At 40.6% G+C, this 18,285-nt stretch overlaps 1 protein-coding gene across 3 annotated transcripts in view; it reads right to left on the bottom strand.

Annotated features, from left to right (window-relative positions):
* Positions 1–6,204: 6,204 nt before the first annotated feature.
* itsn2b (intersectin 2b) overlaps positions 6,205–18,285 on the bottom strand; it is a 32,733-nt gene continuing 20,652 nt past the window's right edge. For all 3 annotated transcript variants that reach the window (XM_054770131.1, XM_054770133.1, XM_054770132.1), the window contains 22 exons: positions 17,980–18,101; positions 16,981–17,229; positions 16,606–16,802; positions 16,171–16,226; positions 15,879–16,045; positions 15,768–15,795; positions 15,564–15,685; positions 15,334–15,430; positions 14,838–15,014; positions 11,882–11,988; positions 11,711–11,817; positions 11,444–11,627; positions 10,309–10,407; positions 10,134–10,217; positions 9,870–9,953; positions 9,728–9,790; positions 9,266–9,415; positions 9,078–9,196; positions 8,859–8,941; positions 8,695–8,778; positions 8,355–8,528; positions 6,205–7,592 (listed from right to left, as the gene is read on the bottom strand). In XM_054770131.1, coding sequence (XP_054626106.1) covers positions 7,444–7,592; positions 8,355–8,528; positions 8,695–8,778; positions 8,859–8,941; positions 9,078–9,196; positions 9,266–9,415; positions 9,728–9,790; positions 9,870–9,953; positions 10,134–10,217; positions 10,309–10,407; positions 11,444–11,627; positions 11,711–11,817; positions 11,882–11,988; positions 14,838–15,014; positions 15,334–15,430; positions 15,564–15,685; positions 15,768–15,795; positions 15,879–16,045; positions 16,171–16,226; positions 16,606–16,802; positions 16,981–17,229; positions 17,980–18,101 — 2,702 coding nt within the window. In that variant the 3' untranslated portion in view covers positions 6,205–7,443. The remainder of the gene's footprint in view (positions 7,593–8,354; positions 8,529–8,694; positions 8,779–8,858; positions 8,942–9,077; positions 9,197–9,265; positions 9,416–9,727; positions 9,791–9,869; positions 9,954–10,133; positions 10,218–10,308; positions 10,408–11,443; positions 11,628–11,710; positions 11,818–11,881; positions 11,989–14,837; positions 15,015–15,333; positions 15,431–15,563; positions 15,686–15,767; positions 15,796–15,878; positions 16,046–16,170; positions 16,227–16,605; positions 16,803–16,980; positions 17,230–17,979; positions 18,102–18,285) is intronic.

Genomic DNA, 18,285 nt, shown 5'->3' with positions numbered 1-18,285 from the left:
TTGAAACATCGGGAGGCCACTTTAACACATGTTGTTCATTAAATATGCTAAAATAAATGAATTGTAGATCAATATATGCTAAGCTATTGGAACGAAACGTCCACATGTTAACTTTGTGTTATACGTGACAAAGCAGTGTAATATCTAATAATATACGTCATTGATAATGAATTTATTTTCTTTTTATAATATGCAGAGGGCCAATAAAAAACGAGCCTTCTGGCACCTCTCAGAGTGAGGCCCCACTCACACTTTGAAAAATGCGGCATAGGAGACAAAATGTACACATACAACATACAGTGACTGCTGTTATAGTCCAGATGCAGTACATTCACAATTTCTGATGCTAAACTAACTGTCTTTTGTGTTGAATTTATGTTTTTACACACTACTTAGGACATATTAGAGTTATATTAGAGTCAGGCTGCATGGAAATTATGAGAGAAAGATGCCTTTTTATACTAAATTAATTCATTTTTTCAAATATTTGTAGGCTGAATTTTGTCCTTCCCTTACAGTAGGTAGGTACTCTTCAATGGTTGTTAAATATCCACTAACTCAGCCCCACACATAGAGAACAAGCGCATGTGTCTGCGTGCAATAACTGCTGAAGTCTTTTTAATTGTACTCCCAAGAATAGTGCAGCAGAAGAGTCAATATAAAATCTCAGCACATTTTTTTTTCCACAATAGGCAGCCTGCACGGAAGTGCAACAGGAACATTAAATTCACAATTGTTCCCGTGACCTCCGGGTGGAAAGATATTTGTTTTCTGATCACTGTACTGAGAAATTAATGCGCCAGACAGTATTAGTAATAATAATAATAATAATCCATCCATCCATTTTCTATGCCGCTTCTCCTCATTAGGGTCGCGGGGGCATGCTGGAGCCTATCCCAGCTGACTTCGGGCAACAGGCGGTAATAATAATACCTGTCAATTAAAACATACAGTAGCATTATTATCTTTGCAAAAGTAGAATGCTTTATACTGTTTTTATGGCATGTCATTAAATTCCCAGTGCAGTTCTTGATGTGTACTGCATACAGTATGTATGTACTGCAAAGGATCCTCTATTCTATGTATATTTTGAAATAGTTGGTAGTAGGTCAAATGGAAATTCCATGGATGTAATCGTTACATTATTGTGGTAAAGTGATGACAAAATGCATCTTGGATAATGTTTTGTCCTTTCTTGATTAATGATTTAATCTTGGATACTGAAAAGAAAGGAACACAATACCCTGACAGGAATATGATGGTTTCATTAAGGGGCTCTGATATGCATCCTGTAAAATGATTAGCAGTGGAAGTCATGATTGATCTGCTGTTTGCAAAATATGCACACAATTTCTGCAGCACATACACTGTAATATTGACAAGCTACAGGATCTTTGGAAATCTAATAAAAATAGTTACCTCTTGTGTCCACCGCCATCACACGCATTAATTAGCGTGGGAAGCCCCTTGAACGCCGTCTGTTTTGCTTCTCACACACAGTTATGGAGCCAAATTACTCTAAGTGAGTAAAATGTTAACTTAACTCATTCAATCCCAGCCATTTTTCAAAAGACAACCCCTTGAGTACTGTACTGGCAATTTTAGACGATTTTGACAGATCTTTCAAGGCACACAGAATATTACTGTGTGTTCTATGGCTGTACACTGCAAACATGGAACCTACCAAAAGAAAGATTAGACTCCCGTCTTTCATCAATCAAAAAGTCTGTTTCTACCTTTTTCTGTTCTTTAGTATTCAGCAGTAGAACATAGATAAGTTTCAGGAAAATATTAGTTCCTGACTATAAAAGGGAAAAAAACCTGCTTTTTGTGAAAAGATACATTTCAAGCATAACTTTTACTTTGACACAAATAGTTTTGCTTTTGTGACAGCTCAAATATCTAAACAACAACTATACCACAACATAAACAACACAAAAAATGGCTTGTTTTACAGCAAAATGACAATTTACAAATATAACACCATGAACTATTGATAGTTTTCACATTTAGAACTGTGCATGTGTGTGCGCATGTTAAAAATTCCCTACAACGCATAATCTTCTGCACGCTACACTCCTCCACACGCTCTCTCACTTCCGCCTTCCTGTCATGTGTGATTTTGCCGTTCACATGATCTCTGCTGAGGTCTTATCAAATGCACGTCTGCCACCTTGTGGCCGTTTTTATGACTTAAAATTGCTCTGAAGTGAAACGCATTAGTGGAGAGTTGCGTCATCACCTTTTTGTGCCTCTTGCGCAAAAAAAAAGTAAAAGATGTACAAGTATAAACACGTTGTTGGGATCGAGTGTTCGGGATTATAAAAATGCATAAACATGTCTTTGGTATTGAATGAGTTAATTAGTACTGATATTTAAATATTATGTGGCGTCCACATCCATTATCAATGACATACACTCAACAAAAATATAAACACTTTTGTTTACATTTTTCAAAGCTGAACTCAAAGATGTAAAACTTTTTCTATGTACACTCTCAAATATTGTTCAAAAGTCTGTCAACATTTGCATTAGTGAGCATTTATCATTCATAATTCATAATCCATCCACCTCACAGGTGTGCATTAGGTTGGCCACAATAAAAGGCCACTCCAAAATGTGCAGTTTAACTGTATTCGGGGTTGTTCGGGGGAGTCTGAAAACCAGTGAGTATCTAGGGTGACCACCATTTTCCTCAAGTACACGCCGATGCAGCACTAAAACAACGCTGCAAAAAATAAGCATCTTTTGAGTGCTCAACTCTAAATTTTGATTCCCTTGACAGGTTTTTAGTCAGCAGGTTTGGAGAACAAGTCATATTGTACGGATATGTACTGTACATGTGTGTGGAAATGAGTGGAAATATCACTTCATGATCATGATTAGTTAAAAAGACACACATGAAGCTCACGCGTCCACTGCTGCACTTTCTGCATTTTTTTGTAGGATTTCAGACAAAAATGTACAGTAATTAGTAGAAAAGTGACATTGTTTGGCGTTAACTACAAGCTCCACATTTTTTTAAAAGAACATTGCTTCATCGCTTCCAAATTCTAGTGAAATCACAGGAAATTTGGTGACAAAATGTGGCATTTCTCGCACGATATCCATTGCGTTTTTGGTGACCAGTCCAGGGTGTACCCCGCCTCTCACCCATAAAGTCAGCTGGGATAGGCTCCAGCGCACCTATGATGCTGAATAGGATGTAGGATATAAGGGGTATAGAAAATGAAAGAATTAAAATATGAGTCTGCTGTTGATGGACAGTGGTTTTTTTTCTAAAAAGACCTTTCTTAACACGTTTTCCAGACGCTGTGTCCTGTCAGACAGGAAGTGGTGCATGTAGAGTCAGGCACACTTGTCCTGCAGTGAACTGCATTCATCAGGTGCTTTTCTTTTGCTAAGCACTCACTCGACATTTTCTTTCCCTTAGGCTTCAGCATAGGAAGCAGGCAATGACTCTCGACCAACACAATAAATGATCATACAGAGCTTTCATTTCACATGCAAAGGAATATAGAAACCTGTGAAGGGTTTTACGTTTTTGCAGGCCACCTGTGCTTGTTTTAGGTTTTTGTCCAGGATGTGTCCCCCTTATTATTTAGGCCTATTTGTGTGTGTGTGTTACATAAGACAGCTGTTCATGTGGTAATAATCAAATCATTCCCATGACTGAGTCAAGTGGAACTCAGGGCCTCTCAGACGGCCACTCTGCCTCTCTTTCTGCCTCCATACGTGTTTATTCCTTTTTACTGCCTGCCTCCAAACTACTCTTTTCTTCTGCTTTGCTGCATTTTCTCTTTATTCTTTATTTCACTGACCAACTCTCAGTTCCTCTACCTTTCCATTTCTTTGGACTATTTTTGTCTCACTCCAACGGTACAGTACCTACAGGAAACATGATTTACTGAAACTAAATCAGCAGAAAGATGTGGAAAATATGAGTCCACGTGCACCAAAGCTGGTTTGTTTGGAGTTCCTTCTCACTCAAAATTCCAACAAAATTTGGAGTTCAAAACATTATGATGCGTGATGTAACAAGGATCTACAAAAGGATTAACTACACAAGTTTTGCATTTTTGTGACGCCACCACAATCAGGTGCCAGAGATGGCAAAAGGGAAAAGCGTGATGATAAACATAGAACAGGAAATGGAACTACAACATATAGAAATGTTTCTGGTTACTCAGTACAAAATTAGCAGTTCATTAAATGCAAACAATATACTGTAAATATATTTCACCAAGCAGGTAGTAACATTAGTACCATAAACAACACTTATTCATTCCAGCAGTTTCTACAAAATGACACAAGGTGGCAGCATTATGCAGCAAATACCTTCCTGTTCCCTCTCCATTGCATGTCTCTCGGGTGAGTAGTTTTACTTTAGTTTTATTATACAGCGGTTAACTTATTTTTACACCTGTATGACAACAATTAACAATGCTGCACTGAGAGTTAAAGTTAGAGGACGGCATCAGTTTGAGCCTGGAACAAATGAATTCCCTTTAAATTATTGTTATGAAAGCCGTACAACTTGACAGGCGGATTGGTGCGGCGTCTGCAGTGATGTGGACTCTGCATCAGTCTGTTTCGGTGACGAGGGAGCTGAGCCGAAAGGCAAAGCTCTCAATTTATCGGTCAATCTACTGTACATTCCATACCTCACCTATGCTCATGAGCTTTAGGTAGTGACCAAAAGGACAAGATCGTAGGTAAAAGCGGCCGAAATGAGTTTTTTTTGCAGGGTGGTTGGGCTGTCCCTTAGAGATAAGGTGAGAAGCACTGACATCTGGGAGAAACTCAGTGCAGAACCGCTGCTCCTCCGCATTGAGAGAAGCCAGATGAGGTGGCTAGGGCATCTGGTCAGGATGCCTCCCGGACGCCTCCCTGCTGGGATAGGCGGAGGTGTTCAGGGCACATCCGACCAGTAGAAGGCCTCCGGGAAGACCCAGGACACGTTGGAGAAACTATTTCTCACAACTGGCCCGGGAACGATCCGCCGGGAGTAGCTGGACAAAGTAGCCAAGGAGAGGGAAGTCTGGCCTTCCCTGCCTATACTGCTGCGGTCGTGACCCGACCTCAGATAAGCGGAAGAAGATGGACGGGTGGAAGTTGTACAACTTCAAAGTCAAGCATGGAATGCGCTGAGTGTAGGATTCCTTTAAGTCAGCTACTAATAGTAATGTTATCCCCACAGCATTAAAACACCCCCCACAGGGCTGCTGTGCCACAGAAGGTTGGCTCCAGCTGAGGTTGTGTTGCACAGCTGTGTGTGTGTGTGTGTGTGTCAGCCTCTCTCACTGCCAGTGTCAGAGTTGGTTAAGCAATTGCTGTTGCTCCCATGGACCGGGAACAAGTGGAGGGTGAAGAAGGACTTAATGAGGGCTATTTGTGCACACTGCTCTCTCTAACTCACTGTCTGCACAAACTACAATGATGACTAAATAAATGAAAGAAACCACTAGGAAAGTACCATTTTCTTGAAACTATGTTATTTATATACAGTACCTACTGTACTATATCTTCTAAAGCATGGCTACTCAAGTAAATTATTCTGAGGTACACATTTTCTCAACGCTCCCTTCAATGCCATTCGTATTTTTTAAACTATATAATAAAAAATGTATGTTAAGATGAAAACTCCTCCATATGATAGGAAGGCGTTGCTGTTTTTAACAGACCTACTGCACAAAAAGACAAAAAACAACAACAAAAAAAACCACGTTAAAGATCTTCTACGTGTCAGGAGCATTTTTTATTTAAGGAACAAGTTTTGAATTGACCATGCAGGTCACTCTAATGTTATTCATGGGCCATAACTGGCCCATGGGCCACCAGTTGCATAGAGGTACTATAAATAATTTCAAAATTGTATCGTAATTTTAAAAAATATGTGCACTATACACTGTACTTTACAAGTTTGCTCTCATATCTTTAAAAAATATAAACAACGCTAGGCTTCTTTGGCACAAAAGTTTACAGAGTAAGTGATCAAATTTAGTAATTTTATAAAGCATTCTCAAATACTCTAAAGTCACTACCTAAACTGCAGAGTGCCAGGCCTTTATTACATGTAAGGAATTATTTTCCACATATACACCATGATGCTTAATACAAATAATACATTATAAATGTATTGATCCATTATTGCAAAGCTTAACTTTATCTACGTAATCCCGAGTAATAATTTGAAAGTCTGGCCACTTTGAAAGTCTTTAATTTGACTTATGAAACCCGAGTGCCACATGGTGAAGCCCAGGTGAGTACAAACAGCAGGTAAACAGACTTACAGACTCAACGGGCACAGCAGGAGTCCGTGCAGATGGCTGCAAAACATGCAACAAAAACTTTCACAATCCCATTCAGTGCAAGTAGGCAGTCCAGTCTCTTTGCACAGACATAAAAAACAAATCACTGAAGTTAATAAAATAATTAAAAACAACACGGTGGCGCTAATAGCTACGAGTGAGCTGACTTACAGCAAAATGTAATTACAGTGACACGTTTCATTTGTATTTGACTACACCCACCTTAACACAAAACCCAGTGAACACAGTGATTATGCAAAATGACACAGAGGAGCACTGCATCAGACCTTTGGATAGTCTCACACATATAAATAAAAAAATAAATACACATTAACGTTAAATTGCAGAGCACCAGCAGGCGCTCGCAGCTTTACACTGCTGGGCTTACAAACCGTTACAACAACAATTGAACTGTAAAGGTGGAGGACTATTATTTATATTCTTATTGCACAGCTGCTGAATTAATTCCATGCTGAATTTAAAGAAAAAGTAGCAAGGGCCATCCATTAGCTTGAATGTTGACCCTCATTACAGGCCTCCGATTATCGTTGTCATCCTTTTGGGAGGGGAGTGGAATAAAACTGTAAAATTTTTAATAAAAATGTGGAAAAATGGGAATCACCAAACACAAACAAATCCTCTTGCTTTTCAAACCTCCCCATTAAATCAACTTCAATCATCAAATGCGATCCACATCTGTTCTCCCAAGCAAGATATGCGACTAACAACGCTCCAATAACAATACTCCTCTGACATCAGTTTGACAAAGTGTTTGATGACACTAAACAGACACGCAAGTGGGCACGCAAGGGGCCACAACAGTTCACTGCATCTAGTTTATCTGACTTGGCAAAGAGTGTCTGCAAGACCTGAATGACTGCATGACTCCTACAGTTGTGCTATGTTATCATTACCTAAGCAGACTTCCATTGGTTGCTCCATCCTTTTAATCCCCAATGGTATGTGCAACAACTATTAATATTTCCCTTTATATCCAAGACGGTGACTTGAAAGACCACCTGTTACAAAGTGTTGCTTATCATCACAATGTTATGGCCAAATATTAGGAGATATCCTGACAACATGCAGCCCTTCAATCATCATTGGTTGTTAGTTATGACAGAGAGTCAAGCTATTTGCTGCTGAAGTGCTGCAGGTCGAGGCGGACCCACACTTCCCCCGTGGAGACCTCGTGGAGCAGAAGACGTCGCGTGATTGAGCCCTTGTTCTCTAGCTCTTTTTTTATGGTCGCCACGGGAACCTCTGTCCGTCCCAAGAATTCTGAAAGGACAAGACCAAGTTTAAAAATTAACATTTTAATTGGAATCTTTAGACTCGAGTCAACAAACTTTGTTGGAAAACAAAACTTGTGTCAAACTATTATCAAGTGTCACATCAGGTGCGAGACTTCAGCTCAGTGAACATTTACACATCTAAAGCAGGGGTTTTCAAAGTGTGGCACACTTCCATCCATCTATTTTCTATGCCGCTTATCCTCACTAGGAACACGGGTATGCTGGAGCCTATCCCAGCTAACTTTCTCCCTTAATTATAATTTAAAAAATTTTTCATTTAAAAACTGCATTTTGGTGTTTAGTTGTGTTATCACTGATTAATATTTATATTTGTTTGATGATCTGAAACTTTTAAGTTTGACAAACCACATCCTTCAATTGTACAGTATGTGGCCCTCGCTGTAAAAAGTTTGGACACCCCTTCTGTACTCTCCATTATTTTTGTCAGGTGTCAAAGGGTGAGTAGTTTTACTGTATTTTACTTTAAGTTTAATTACATTAAATTAATTACCAGAGTGGTATGCAGTGTGGGACAAATTAAATGAAAGAGTATGAGTTGGAGTTACTGGTTACGTTCCAAAAAAGTAATTCAATTAGTAACGGAATTACTCATTCATAAATGCAATTAGTTACCAGGGAAAGTAAATAATGTGTGTGTTTTTTTTAAAAAAAAGCATAAACTTTCATTCCGAGTAAGTTATATCAAAGGACATGAAGAGGATTAATGATGATGAAAATGGTAACTGACCATCGGGAGCAAATTGGTCCCGCTCATAGATTGTGATGCTGAGCACATCCTGGTAGATGTCCCTAATGTTGAACTGACAGTTGAAGTTCCACTTTGGGTTCACAGTGTCGTTGAGCGTCCGGGACGTGAATATTTGAGTTCCCATGGTCACCTCACAGTATGGATTGGTTTTACCTGGAGCAAGAGAGAGATAGCAAGCAGTAAAAGGAATGGATGAGTAATAAGAGGGGCTATAGTATGTATAGAAAATAGCAAAAGTCATGAAAAAAATACCTAATATATATCATCGTATAAAACCACAGACAAGGAAATATGAACTAAAACCTCAAAAAAGCCTCACCATTGGATTTGACTGCCTTCAGCTCAGTGGCTTCTAGGATTGTGACCAGGAGTCTACCTATCCCAGTTCCCTTCACAGATCGAGCTAAAAGAAAACCACAGCTCCATTAATCCAGAGGAACCATCACATTAGTTGTGTGTGTGTTTTAAGTGTGAGATACACACAGTGGTAAACCTTGTCCCGTTTCTTCTTCTCCATCTCAATATACTCTTCAGAGGCAGCCTTGATTTTCTGAACCCAGGATGTTCTGCAATCATTAAGAATCACAGCGACCATTAAGGCTCACAGACAAATCTACAAAATGTGTGTTTTCCTGTCACCATTGCACATTCAATGGAGATGGTGGACCACACAAAGAAGTGCGATATGATGTGCGTAGCTACCGTTCATTAATGTTGTCCGTCCTGAGGATATAGACTGTATCGATGTGTGAGATGTGGAAGACGGGGTCGTCGCTGGAAGGATCAGGAAGCTTGACCAGAACTTCATTCAGCAAAACAGGCTGCAGGAAGCAAAAAGATGTTTAGCCGCTGTCTCACTTTGCCTCACAAGTAAACATTGAACGTCTTACCGGCTTGTACATTTTTAGCTGTGTGTGGTTCTTGGTGACGAACAGCTTGTCGATGCCAGATGAAGTGAACTGCTTCCCCGAGTGAGTCAAGAGCAGGAAGTCATTGAAGAGGAAGGCCCAAAGTTCTTTGCTGCTCTTTGCCTTGTACAGCTTGCAAAAGACAAAAATTCAAACCCAAAATTGAAGCGCAGACACAAGTTAAAAATGTGCATCTTAAATGGATCTGCTCCTAAATTGTGTTGATTTTGAACCAGGCTTCATTGCACTAAACCCTTTTTTGGTCATCGAAACACGCATAATTAAAATTTTCAACCCTAAAACATTGCATAGAACAAGATATTACAAAACATGAACATCATTATTATTGTAACTTTATCCTGATACTAAGACACGATGTGACTGGAGCAGCTGACCATGTAAACCCAGAGAGAAGTACTCAAAAAAAAACTTTATTTTACTCACCTTGCCACTATGAAGCAGTTTTCTGGGGCCCAAACAGTTGGTGATCGAGTTAAAAACAATATTCTGTTAAAAAGACAGAAACCTTCTGAAGATCTAGTAGCAATTTCAACAATTTCAATTGCGTTGAATAATATTTAAATACCTCAGCAGCACCATCACACTGGACATGGTTCTGAATCCACTCCAGCCTGTCTGAGTTCTCCTTATCCCTCACACCTTCATTTACCTGGTTGTTCCCATGAGTGCAATTAAAAGATAGGAAGTTAAAAAAAAAAAATCTGAAAACTGTTGAATATTTGAAAAACTAGACAAACAGACTCGTGGTTAAATTACACATTTGGATAATACTACTGTAAATGAATGCATGAATATTTAAGTATGCTAATGAGTTGACTATAACACACACCTGTTGACAGAGCTCCTCTGCTCTCTCCAGAGCTTCTTTCAAAGGAACTTGGTCATCATGTCCCTCTGCAGTGCACTCCAAGATCTACAAGTGAAAAACAAAAATAATAAGGAGAGTGTGGAGTAGTTCTGACTGAACGCAATACGATGAACATGTAATATGTGTACATATGTACATTTTTGATGTGCAGCGGGTAGCGTGTGATCCTCTGCATGGGTTTGAGCAGGAAGCTGGACAGCGGCATCCCTTTACACCTGTAATCTGACGCGATTTTCTAACAAATGACAGCAAAGGGAAAAAATACACAAACATTCATCATTACACAGAGTTATTTGAACTCTAAGGATTTTCTGTAAGATCACTTCAGTGATGAGACTGCGAGATACAGTACAAAAAGGTAAGCACTAAAATAATGTCTTCCAGCTCCATCAAATGAGGACATTGGACAGACAAGCCCCTGAACATGTGGTAGCTCACAAAAGTGAGTACACCAGTCACACATTTCAGCAACCACTTTTCATTATATCCTCTCAAGAGACAATACTAAAGAAATGAAACTTGGATATACTTTAGAGTAGTCAGTGTACAGCTTGTATGGCAGTATAGATTTACTGTACTCTGAAAATGACTCAACACACAACCATTATTGCCTAAATAGCTGGCAACACCAGTGAGTACAAAGATAATTGTGTTGCCTACATTCAAGCGTGGTGGTTGTGCCATGTTCTGGGGCTGCATGAGACCTCCCAGTACTGGGGAGCTGCTGTTCAGTGAGGGAAACATGAATTTCAACATGTACTGTGACATTGTAAAGCACAGCATGACCCCTGAATGCAGCTCTTGTGAATTCCACGACCAAGAGGATTAAGGCAGTGCTAGATAACAATGGTGCCCATACAGAATGTTGACACTTTGGACATGATCCCTGTGAGGTAAATACTCACTTGTGTTGCCAGCTATTTAAACAATAATGGCTGTGTGTCATTTTCAGATTACAGTAAATCTTTACTGCTATACGAGCTGTACTCTGACTATCCATCCATCCATTTTCTATACTGCTTCTCCTCTTTAGGGTCGCGGGGGCATGCTGGAGCCTATCCCAGCTGACGTCGGGCGACAGGTGGGTTACTCTGACTACTCTAAGTTATATCCAAGTTTCATTTCACAGCATTGTCCCTTGCAAAGATATGATTAAAAGCTTGCTGATGTGTGTGTGAAATACCATATGCACAAAAGCATTAAGTGTTCCTGAAAATGCAGTGAATCAAAGACTTTTAACGAAACATATTTGGAATGATCAGGATGCTTACCTTGAGGAACACCTTGAATTCTGGCTCGTTGTCGGTACGCGTCTGCAGCAGCGCAGCTCCTTTAATCTGACATGAGCAGAAGTGAATGTACGGCTGCATGTGGGACAGCTCGGCAGACAGGATGTCTCCGACCATCTGCACCGGCATGTTCTCGCCAACACTCTTCTTTCGAGCCGCCAACGCCCTGCATGCACGTAACATGTAATCCATGTTGGAAAGATGAAGATGCACACATTAAACTCCTGTTGTAATTGAAGTGACACTTACTTGAGAAGCTTCTGGTTGCAGGCCATCAATTCTTTCCAGTTGACAAAGATCATGTTCATCTCTGTATCGTTCAGTCGTCCAGACTCCGACATGGGCTTATGGAAAACCTACAAGCAGTATTACAGATATTTGTCATGCAGCCACACTTGACATTGTGAACCCTGATATCACCTCAAGCACTATCTGCAAGTCCTCCACGTATCTCTCTTCAGTCTCTATCAGTTCATGGATGTAGTCTTGTCTTTTCTTCTCCAATGGGCTGGTCAGGTCTCCACTCCCTGCCAAAGAGCAACATACATAAACACACACAAGACGAGGTATTTTGGAAGTCAAATACACACAAAAAAAAGTGCAAAATGGCAATGCAAGCTTTGTGAGCATTTCTAGTGTTGCGACATTTAGGCAAGAAATAATAATAAAACACCAAAAAAACAACTGTTGGTAAAAATGGGGGTCAAAACAAGAGAAATGACCACGTGTGCACGCTTACCTGATGCCAGACTGAACATTTGAGTGTGTCCCAAAATCATTGACTGGCACTCCCTCACAGTTCTTCGCTCTGCCTCTCTGACTTCACATTCACTGTCTACCTCATCCCAGAGGTTTAAAAAATGAAATCTGCTCTCTAACGTCATCCCCTAAAAGTATTCTTCTTGGTCCCTGTCTTCAAGTAAGCCACTCGGCTTGCCGTTTTTGTCTCTTTCACCTTCTGGCTGTTATCTTCTTGTTGCTGGTGTCAGATTAAAATGCTTCCCAGAGCGAAAAATAACTCTGTTTGTATCAAAACAAGAAGAGGAAGATCATTTTTTCTTTAGTTTTTTGTGGCAAAAGCAAAAAGTTGAAGATATTGAGAGCACTATTAAAAAGTGAAGTTTTGACAAAAAGACATTGTAATTTAGAAACTAACACAATGAAATCAACCAGTGGGGGGAGTTAAGGGTTACTGAGACAGTCAGAATGTTGTTTTCTGTTATCTCCTCATCTTAATCATACATTGTTGATAACAGACACACACACACACACACACACACACACACACACACACACACACACACACACACACACACACACACACGCAACCACCAAACCACCGCATGCAGCGGCAGAATACACAAGAATAATAACACTTAAGTGTGAAATTCAACAAAGCTTTAATGCTTTAAGGCACAATCAAAAGAAAATAAATACAAATCATCATTGAGAGTTGTGCTTTCCTAACATTAACTCATCACGCAGTGCATTTTACCCTGCTTTCTTGCTGCTTTGTGCTTCAAGTTTTGAGTAGAACTTGCGCTACATTAAGCTTCAATCATTCAGAAATAAAATATACAGCAAGTAGAAAAAGTCCCTTCTTGCAATAGCACAGCATGGCGGCCCACTAGACAGAGCATACACGTAAAGTAATTTGTGTTTTATACTGCGGTCATGAAAAATCAATATGGCAGTCACTTGTAGGCAAACCACTTGGTGCTTTATTGAGGATGATCTAAAAAGGCACTCGAAATGATGCAAAAGAGCGGTAACAAGTAGTAAAGGTTGTTTGAGAGTGCATCTCTCCTAGACAAATAGTGGATTCCTAGGAAAGGAATGAAAGTTGGGCAAGAAAGAAGTATGCTGGGTGGAAAAGATAAGATGAAGAAAGGAGCAAAACCATAAAGAGACCCACTATCGGTCTCTCTTATTAGAAAAAGGCACAAAGGTTAGCTGAATTTGAGTCATAGGAAGACCATCATAGGAAGACTGTAACATTAGTAGATTGGGAGGGGCAGCCCAGATGCCCGAACACTTCAGCTTCCGAGCAGAGTGTAATAATAGTGGGTCTCTGTGGAGTCAGCAGAAGGAGAGGAAGAAAAGGTGGATCATGTTCTATCGCCCTAGGAGGAGACAAGAGGGTGAGCGGGTGGGAGGGCAGGAATGGAGGAAATGTGGAGAAAGAGGAGAATAAGGTGAGAGTGCAACAGAGGAAGAGATAGGACAATATGTTGATGCTGAGGTCAACCAGAGATTTATGGTCAAGTAGAACATCTCCAATTTTGATGGAGATTCCTGGTAATTCTCTAGAAGTGCTAATGAGGTCTTTTGCATTCATGACAAAAAAAAATCCTTAACTTATCAGTTGGTGGGCAGCATGGCAGAAGGGGCAGAGTGGCCATCTAGCAATAGGAAGATTCCGGCTCTCCCCAGACCTTTGGCGGTATCCTTGAGGAAGATACTGAACCCCGAGTTGCTCCTGACGCTGTGTCATCAATGTGTGTTTCCCCACTGTGAGACTGTAAGGGATTATCTTAATATCTTATTCTTAAACTTCTCGTGAGTATTAGGTACAGTACAGTGGAACCTCGAAGGAGAAATGCCCTAGCAGTAGTACAATAAGGAGTTTGACCAAAGATATGGGGGCCAAATATGTCTCTAAAGAGACACTAACACTTGCCTTTCAAAATACTGTCAGAACCTCAGCAAATCACGTGAGACTTCACCTCAGTGACCAAGGAAAGGATTATCTCCACCGGCGTACCTTTTCTTTGACTATTTTATGTTTGTGATGTGAAATTGTGCTGACGATCACAAAGCAGGAAATGGATACGTACGTCTGTGAGTGCTCAATTAATTGAAAATAAGAATAGAAACATAGAAATTTGTCCACAGAAAGTCTAAGTGGTCCGTGTTTGTTATTAAGGGATTTGCCTCCTATGCACAAGCAGTAATCCTCCCCCTGCACATTTGTCACAGTGTCTGTCACCCGTCATCAATGGGTAAGTACACAATTTGTAATCTTTTGTTTACAATGATTGACTTAAAACACATTGCATTACACTAAACTTAAAACATGGCCTATAGTGTTTTCATTTATTCTGAATTTGAACAAATCAGAGGTTGGTCTGCATTCTGGACCTCAGAGGTTCCACTGTACAAGAATGAGGTGAATTACTGCTTGTTTGTATAGACAATTATTTTTACTTGGTTTGATTTAGCAATGCATTGGTTTGTGGGCCGAACAAAAGAGCATATAACAGGAAGTAGATTTCATGCAAAGTTCATCCATGATAGAACAGCTTCCAAAGGTCACCTTCACCTTCATGGACTAGTTACTAATGAAGGGTACTTCATGTGCAAGTGCATTACTTACACTGTTGACTGGGGTCACCAACGTAATTGGTGGGGACCAAGCCAGTGACCCCGTTAACCTCTCCCTTCCACCAGTCAGGGTCATTTTTGTTGAGGATGTTGATTAGCTGGTTCTTTGAGAAGCTTAGCTCGTCCTTATTGACAGCGGTGTAGTCGTATAAGGCAATCACCTGACACACTGCGACACAAGAGGACAAAGGCACATTTATCTCCTTTTTCACTGTAGCCATTCAGTCACTGCCATCTTAAACATTGGCAGGTATTGATACAGGGTCAGGCAAAATGATCTGACACATTTGTAGGTTAAATAAAAGGCAAATAAAGTAAAGAAACAAAAAAAGTGTTTTTATTTTTGAAAAGTACATATAATGCCATTCTGTTTCATTATGTTTTAAAAATTAAATCAGTCAAATGGGATCCATTACTGTCCACACACTCAATGCAGATATTTTGCTGTATTTATTATGTATTTTGCTATCAAAGTGGTTGTATTTTACCTGACGGGACTGCTGGTGTGGATTTTCCACTACTGGACCCCAATATCTGGATATGTGAGGGAGAAAACCAGCCCTTCTGACGTTTTTTACCACGGGCCTGTTGTCAAAACACACATACAAATAAATACTTGAAACCTTCTACCAAGCAACAGATACAGCAACCTTTACTGCCATCTATTGTTCACAAGTAGATTATCACTGCAAACTGGTGAAAATAGTTGAGCACTAACCTGCAGTTCTCCTAGCCACCAGCCTGATGTGTTCTTGCTGAGGATGACGATGAGTTGACCATTCTCCAGGTTCAGCTGCCCGGGTCCAGAGGACAAATGAGCTCTGGTCACTTTGGCAATCTCTGTGTAAAAAGATACATTTTTAGTACAGGAAGGAAAAAAAAACAAATAATCTGAGGATAATCTGAGCATAAAGATACTGACCTGGCTTTTTCCCAGATGTGCTTGTTGTCTGAAAAACATGAATAAAATGTTTTAATACAATATATGTATGTGTGGGTGTATGTGTCAAGTTCAATTGGCTCAAATTCTTACATCTGCTTCCTTAGGTTTGACATAGTTGCTCGGGAAGACACCTGCGCGGTCGCCAGTTGTGCCGTTCCACCACTCTCCGTCCTTCTTAATCACCAAGATCACATCTCCTTCTCTGAATGTTAGATCAGCAGGCTCTGGAGACTCGTATGTGTACAATGCCACATACTCTAGACACCAAAAGTGATGGAAATCATGAAGCCAGCAATTAGGCTGTAAGAATGGCACAACTAATGCTAAATACTACGATAAATGAATTAAGACCACATTCAAGAGTTAAGACAGAGTATTTCACCTTCAAGCTGCTGGCCGTCATTCTGGTTTAGGGCATCAGAAGAGGAGCTCTTAATGCTGTAAACACACAAATTGATAAACTTAAAATACCCTTTGATGCACTGAGCTACTACATCAGTGTTTAACTGGGTTTGCTGCCAAAGCCTTACACAGAAGTGCCGACATTATACAGTCTGGTCCTACAGTGCTCATATAAAATGTTACTTTCTTTGTTATTTCTGAACTTTAACTTTTGTGCGCAAAACTAAATGAACAAGACAAATGGATGCTATTTGCATTACACAGAGAGAATTAAGGTTGCATATTTCTAGGGTGAGTAGGGAGTCTCTGTTGACTGCGGGATTTGTTTGCCATTTGTTGTCATTTTTTACAAACATCACACTCGCTCCTTAGTCAAGTTTGTCCTGTGTAGAGATGTGTGTGTATCAAGACATACTCTGAATCCTCCTCTTCACCCAGCAGTGTCACATAGGACTTGGGGAACCAGCCTTGCTCTCCATTCAGCTCTCCTAGCCACCAGTTCTCCTGCTTTTCCAGCACTTGAATCACATCATCCTTATTGAAGTTGAGATGGTTGTCCGTCTTTGCCGTCCAGGAGCACAAAGCCTGGGCCAGTAAGTTACCTACCACTTGCTGACAGAAAAAAAAAGAAGTATCTTGGTCAGTTTGGTCACAAAAAAAAATCATTGTACAGTTGATACCACAGTGGTACAGTGCTAAAAATGTGTGAAAATCCATACAGCACCAAAATGCACTGATTAGACAGTTGGTCCAGTACAGGGAGAATTTCTTTTAACCCCCGGCATCTTACTTGTCCCTGTGTGTCAGTGGGGCCAAGGTTTGGAGAGTGTGTTGGGGTGAAGGCAGATTTCGTTGCCCCTGCCTTCGCCGCCTCGAGGGCATTGGAAAGCTGTGACTGGATTGGTAATTTCGTAGGAGTCGCAGCAACTGCCGAGTCGGACACAGCCACTCGAGCCACATAGCTCTCAGGGAACCAACCCAACTGGCCCTGCCTGCTGCCATACAACCAGCCCTCCTCTGGCCCAGCTGTCTCATCCACCTGAGAGAAGAGGACACAAGGTTTGGATGACAGTGAAGTGCGGAAGAAAATGGGTTAATTCCATTTCACTTATGATAAAAATCAACAATGCATGGTCGTAGACAACCACAGTGTAACTCACTGGGCATCCTCCAACTGTAAATGTGTGCAGATACTCAACAAAGCAATTAGCTTGAAATAGGATATGGAAGAAAAATGTCATAGCTTGATCGAAATCAAAGACAGATACTCTTTTGAAATCTGAAGTACTGTTAAAAACACATAAACACATTTGAACTTGTGATTTGTGTTCTACGAATTTCCCCGGTGGTATATAATGAAGATTATCCATTAATTTTCTATACCGCTGATCCTCATTAGGGTCACGGGGGTATGCTGGAGCCTATCCCAGCTGACTTTGGGCGAGAGGCGGGGTGCACCGTGGACTGGTCGCCAGTCAATCACAGGGCAATAGTATCACATAGTATCAGATATGGACAAACAACCATTCACACTCACATTCATACCTCTGGACAATTTAGAGTCGCCAATTAACCTAACATTTTGGAATGTGGAAGGAAACCGGAGTACCTGGAGAAAACCCACACACACACGGGGACAACATGCAGAGATGCCCAAGCGGAGATTCAAACCCAGGTCTTCCCGATCTCCTGACTGTGTGGCCAACATGCTAGCTACTCGGCCACCGTGCGGCCCACTGTTAAGATTAAATAATACATATTCCTAATGTGAGCCATATTTGAATGATACCTCAATGATGTCATCTGCGTTAAAGGTGAGCTCCTCATTGTTTCGTGCAGTGAATGGATAGAGTGCCCTGAAGGGTGAAAGAGACGCTGACTTCCTGTGTTGCGAGGGCCTGGGTTGCCTGCCTACAGTTGCACATCAGAAATGAGGATTTAACATTATGATGCTTTTCATTTTCATATACAAGCATTTCATTGCATGCACAGATTAGTAACACACTAGAGCAAAGGGCAGCTTTCCAACACCATTTAGCAGTACTGAGAATTTAAATGCCTTGCTCAAGGCACCTCAACTGTTAATGCAATTTCA

The sequence above is a fragment of the Dunckerocampus dactyliophorus genome, chromosome 3 (genome assembly GCF_027744805.1).
Source record: "Dunckerocampus dactyliophorus isolate RoL2022-P2 chromosome 3, RoL_Ddac_1.1, whole genome shotgun sequence".
Classification (NCBI taxonomy): domain Eukaryota; kingdom Metazoa; phylum Chordata; class Actinopteri; order Syngnathiformes; family Syngnathidae; genus Dunckerocampus; species Dunckerocampus dactyliophorus.
The sequence above is the reverse complement of the archived record's forward strand: the minus strand, read 5'-3'. Positions and strand labels throughout refer to the sequence as shown.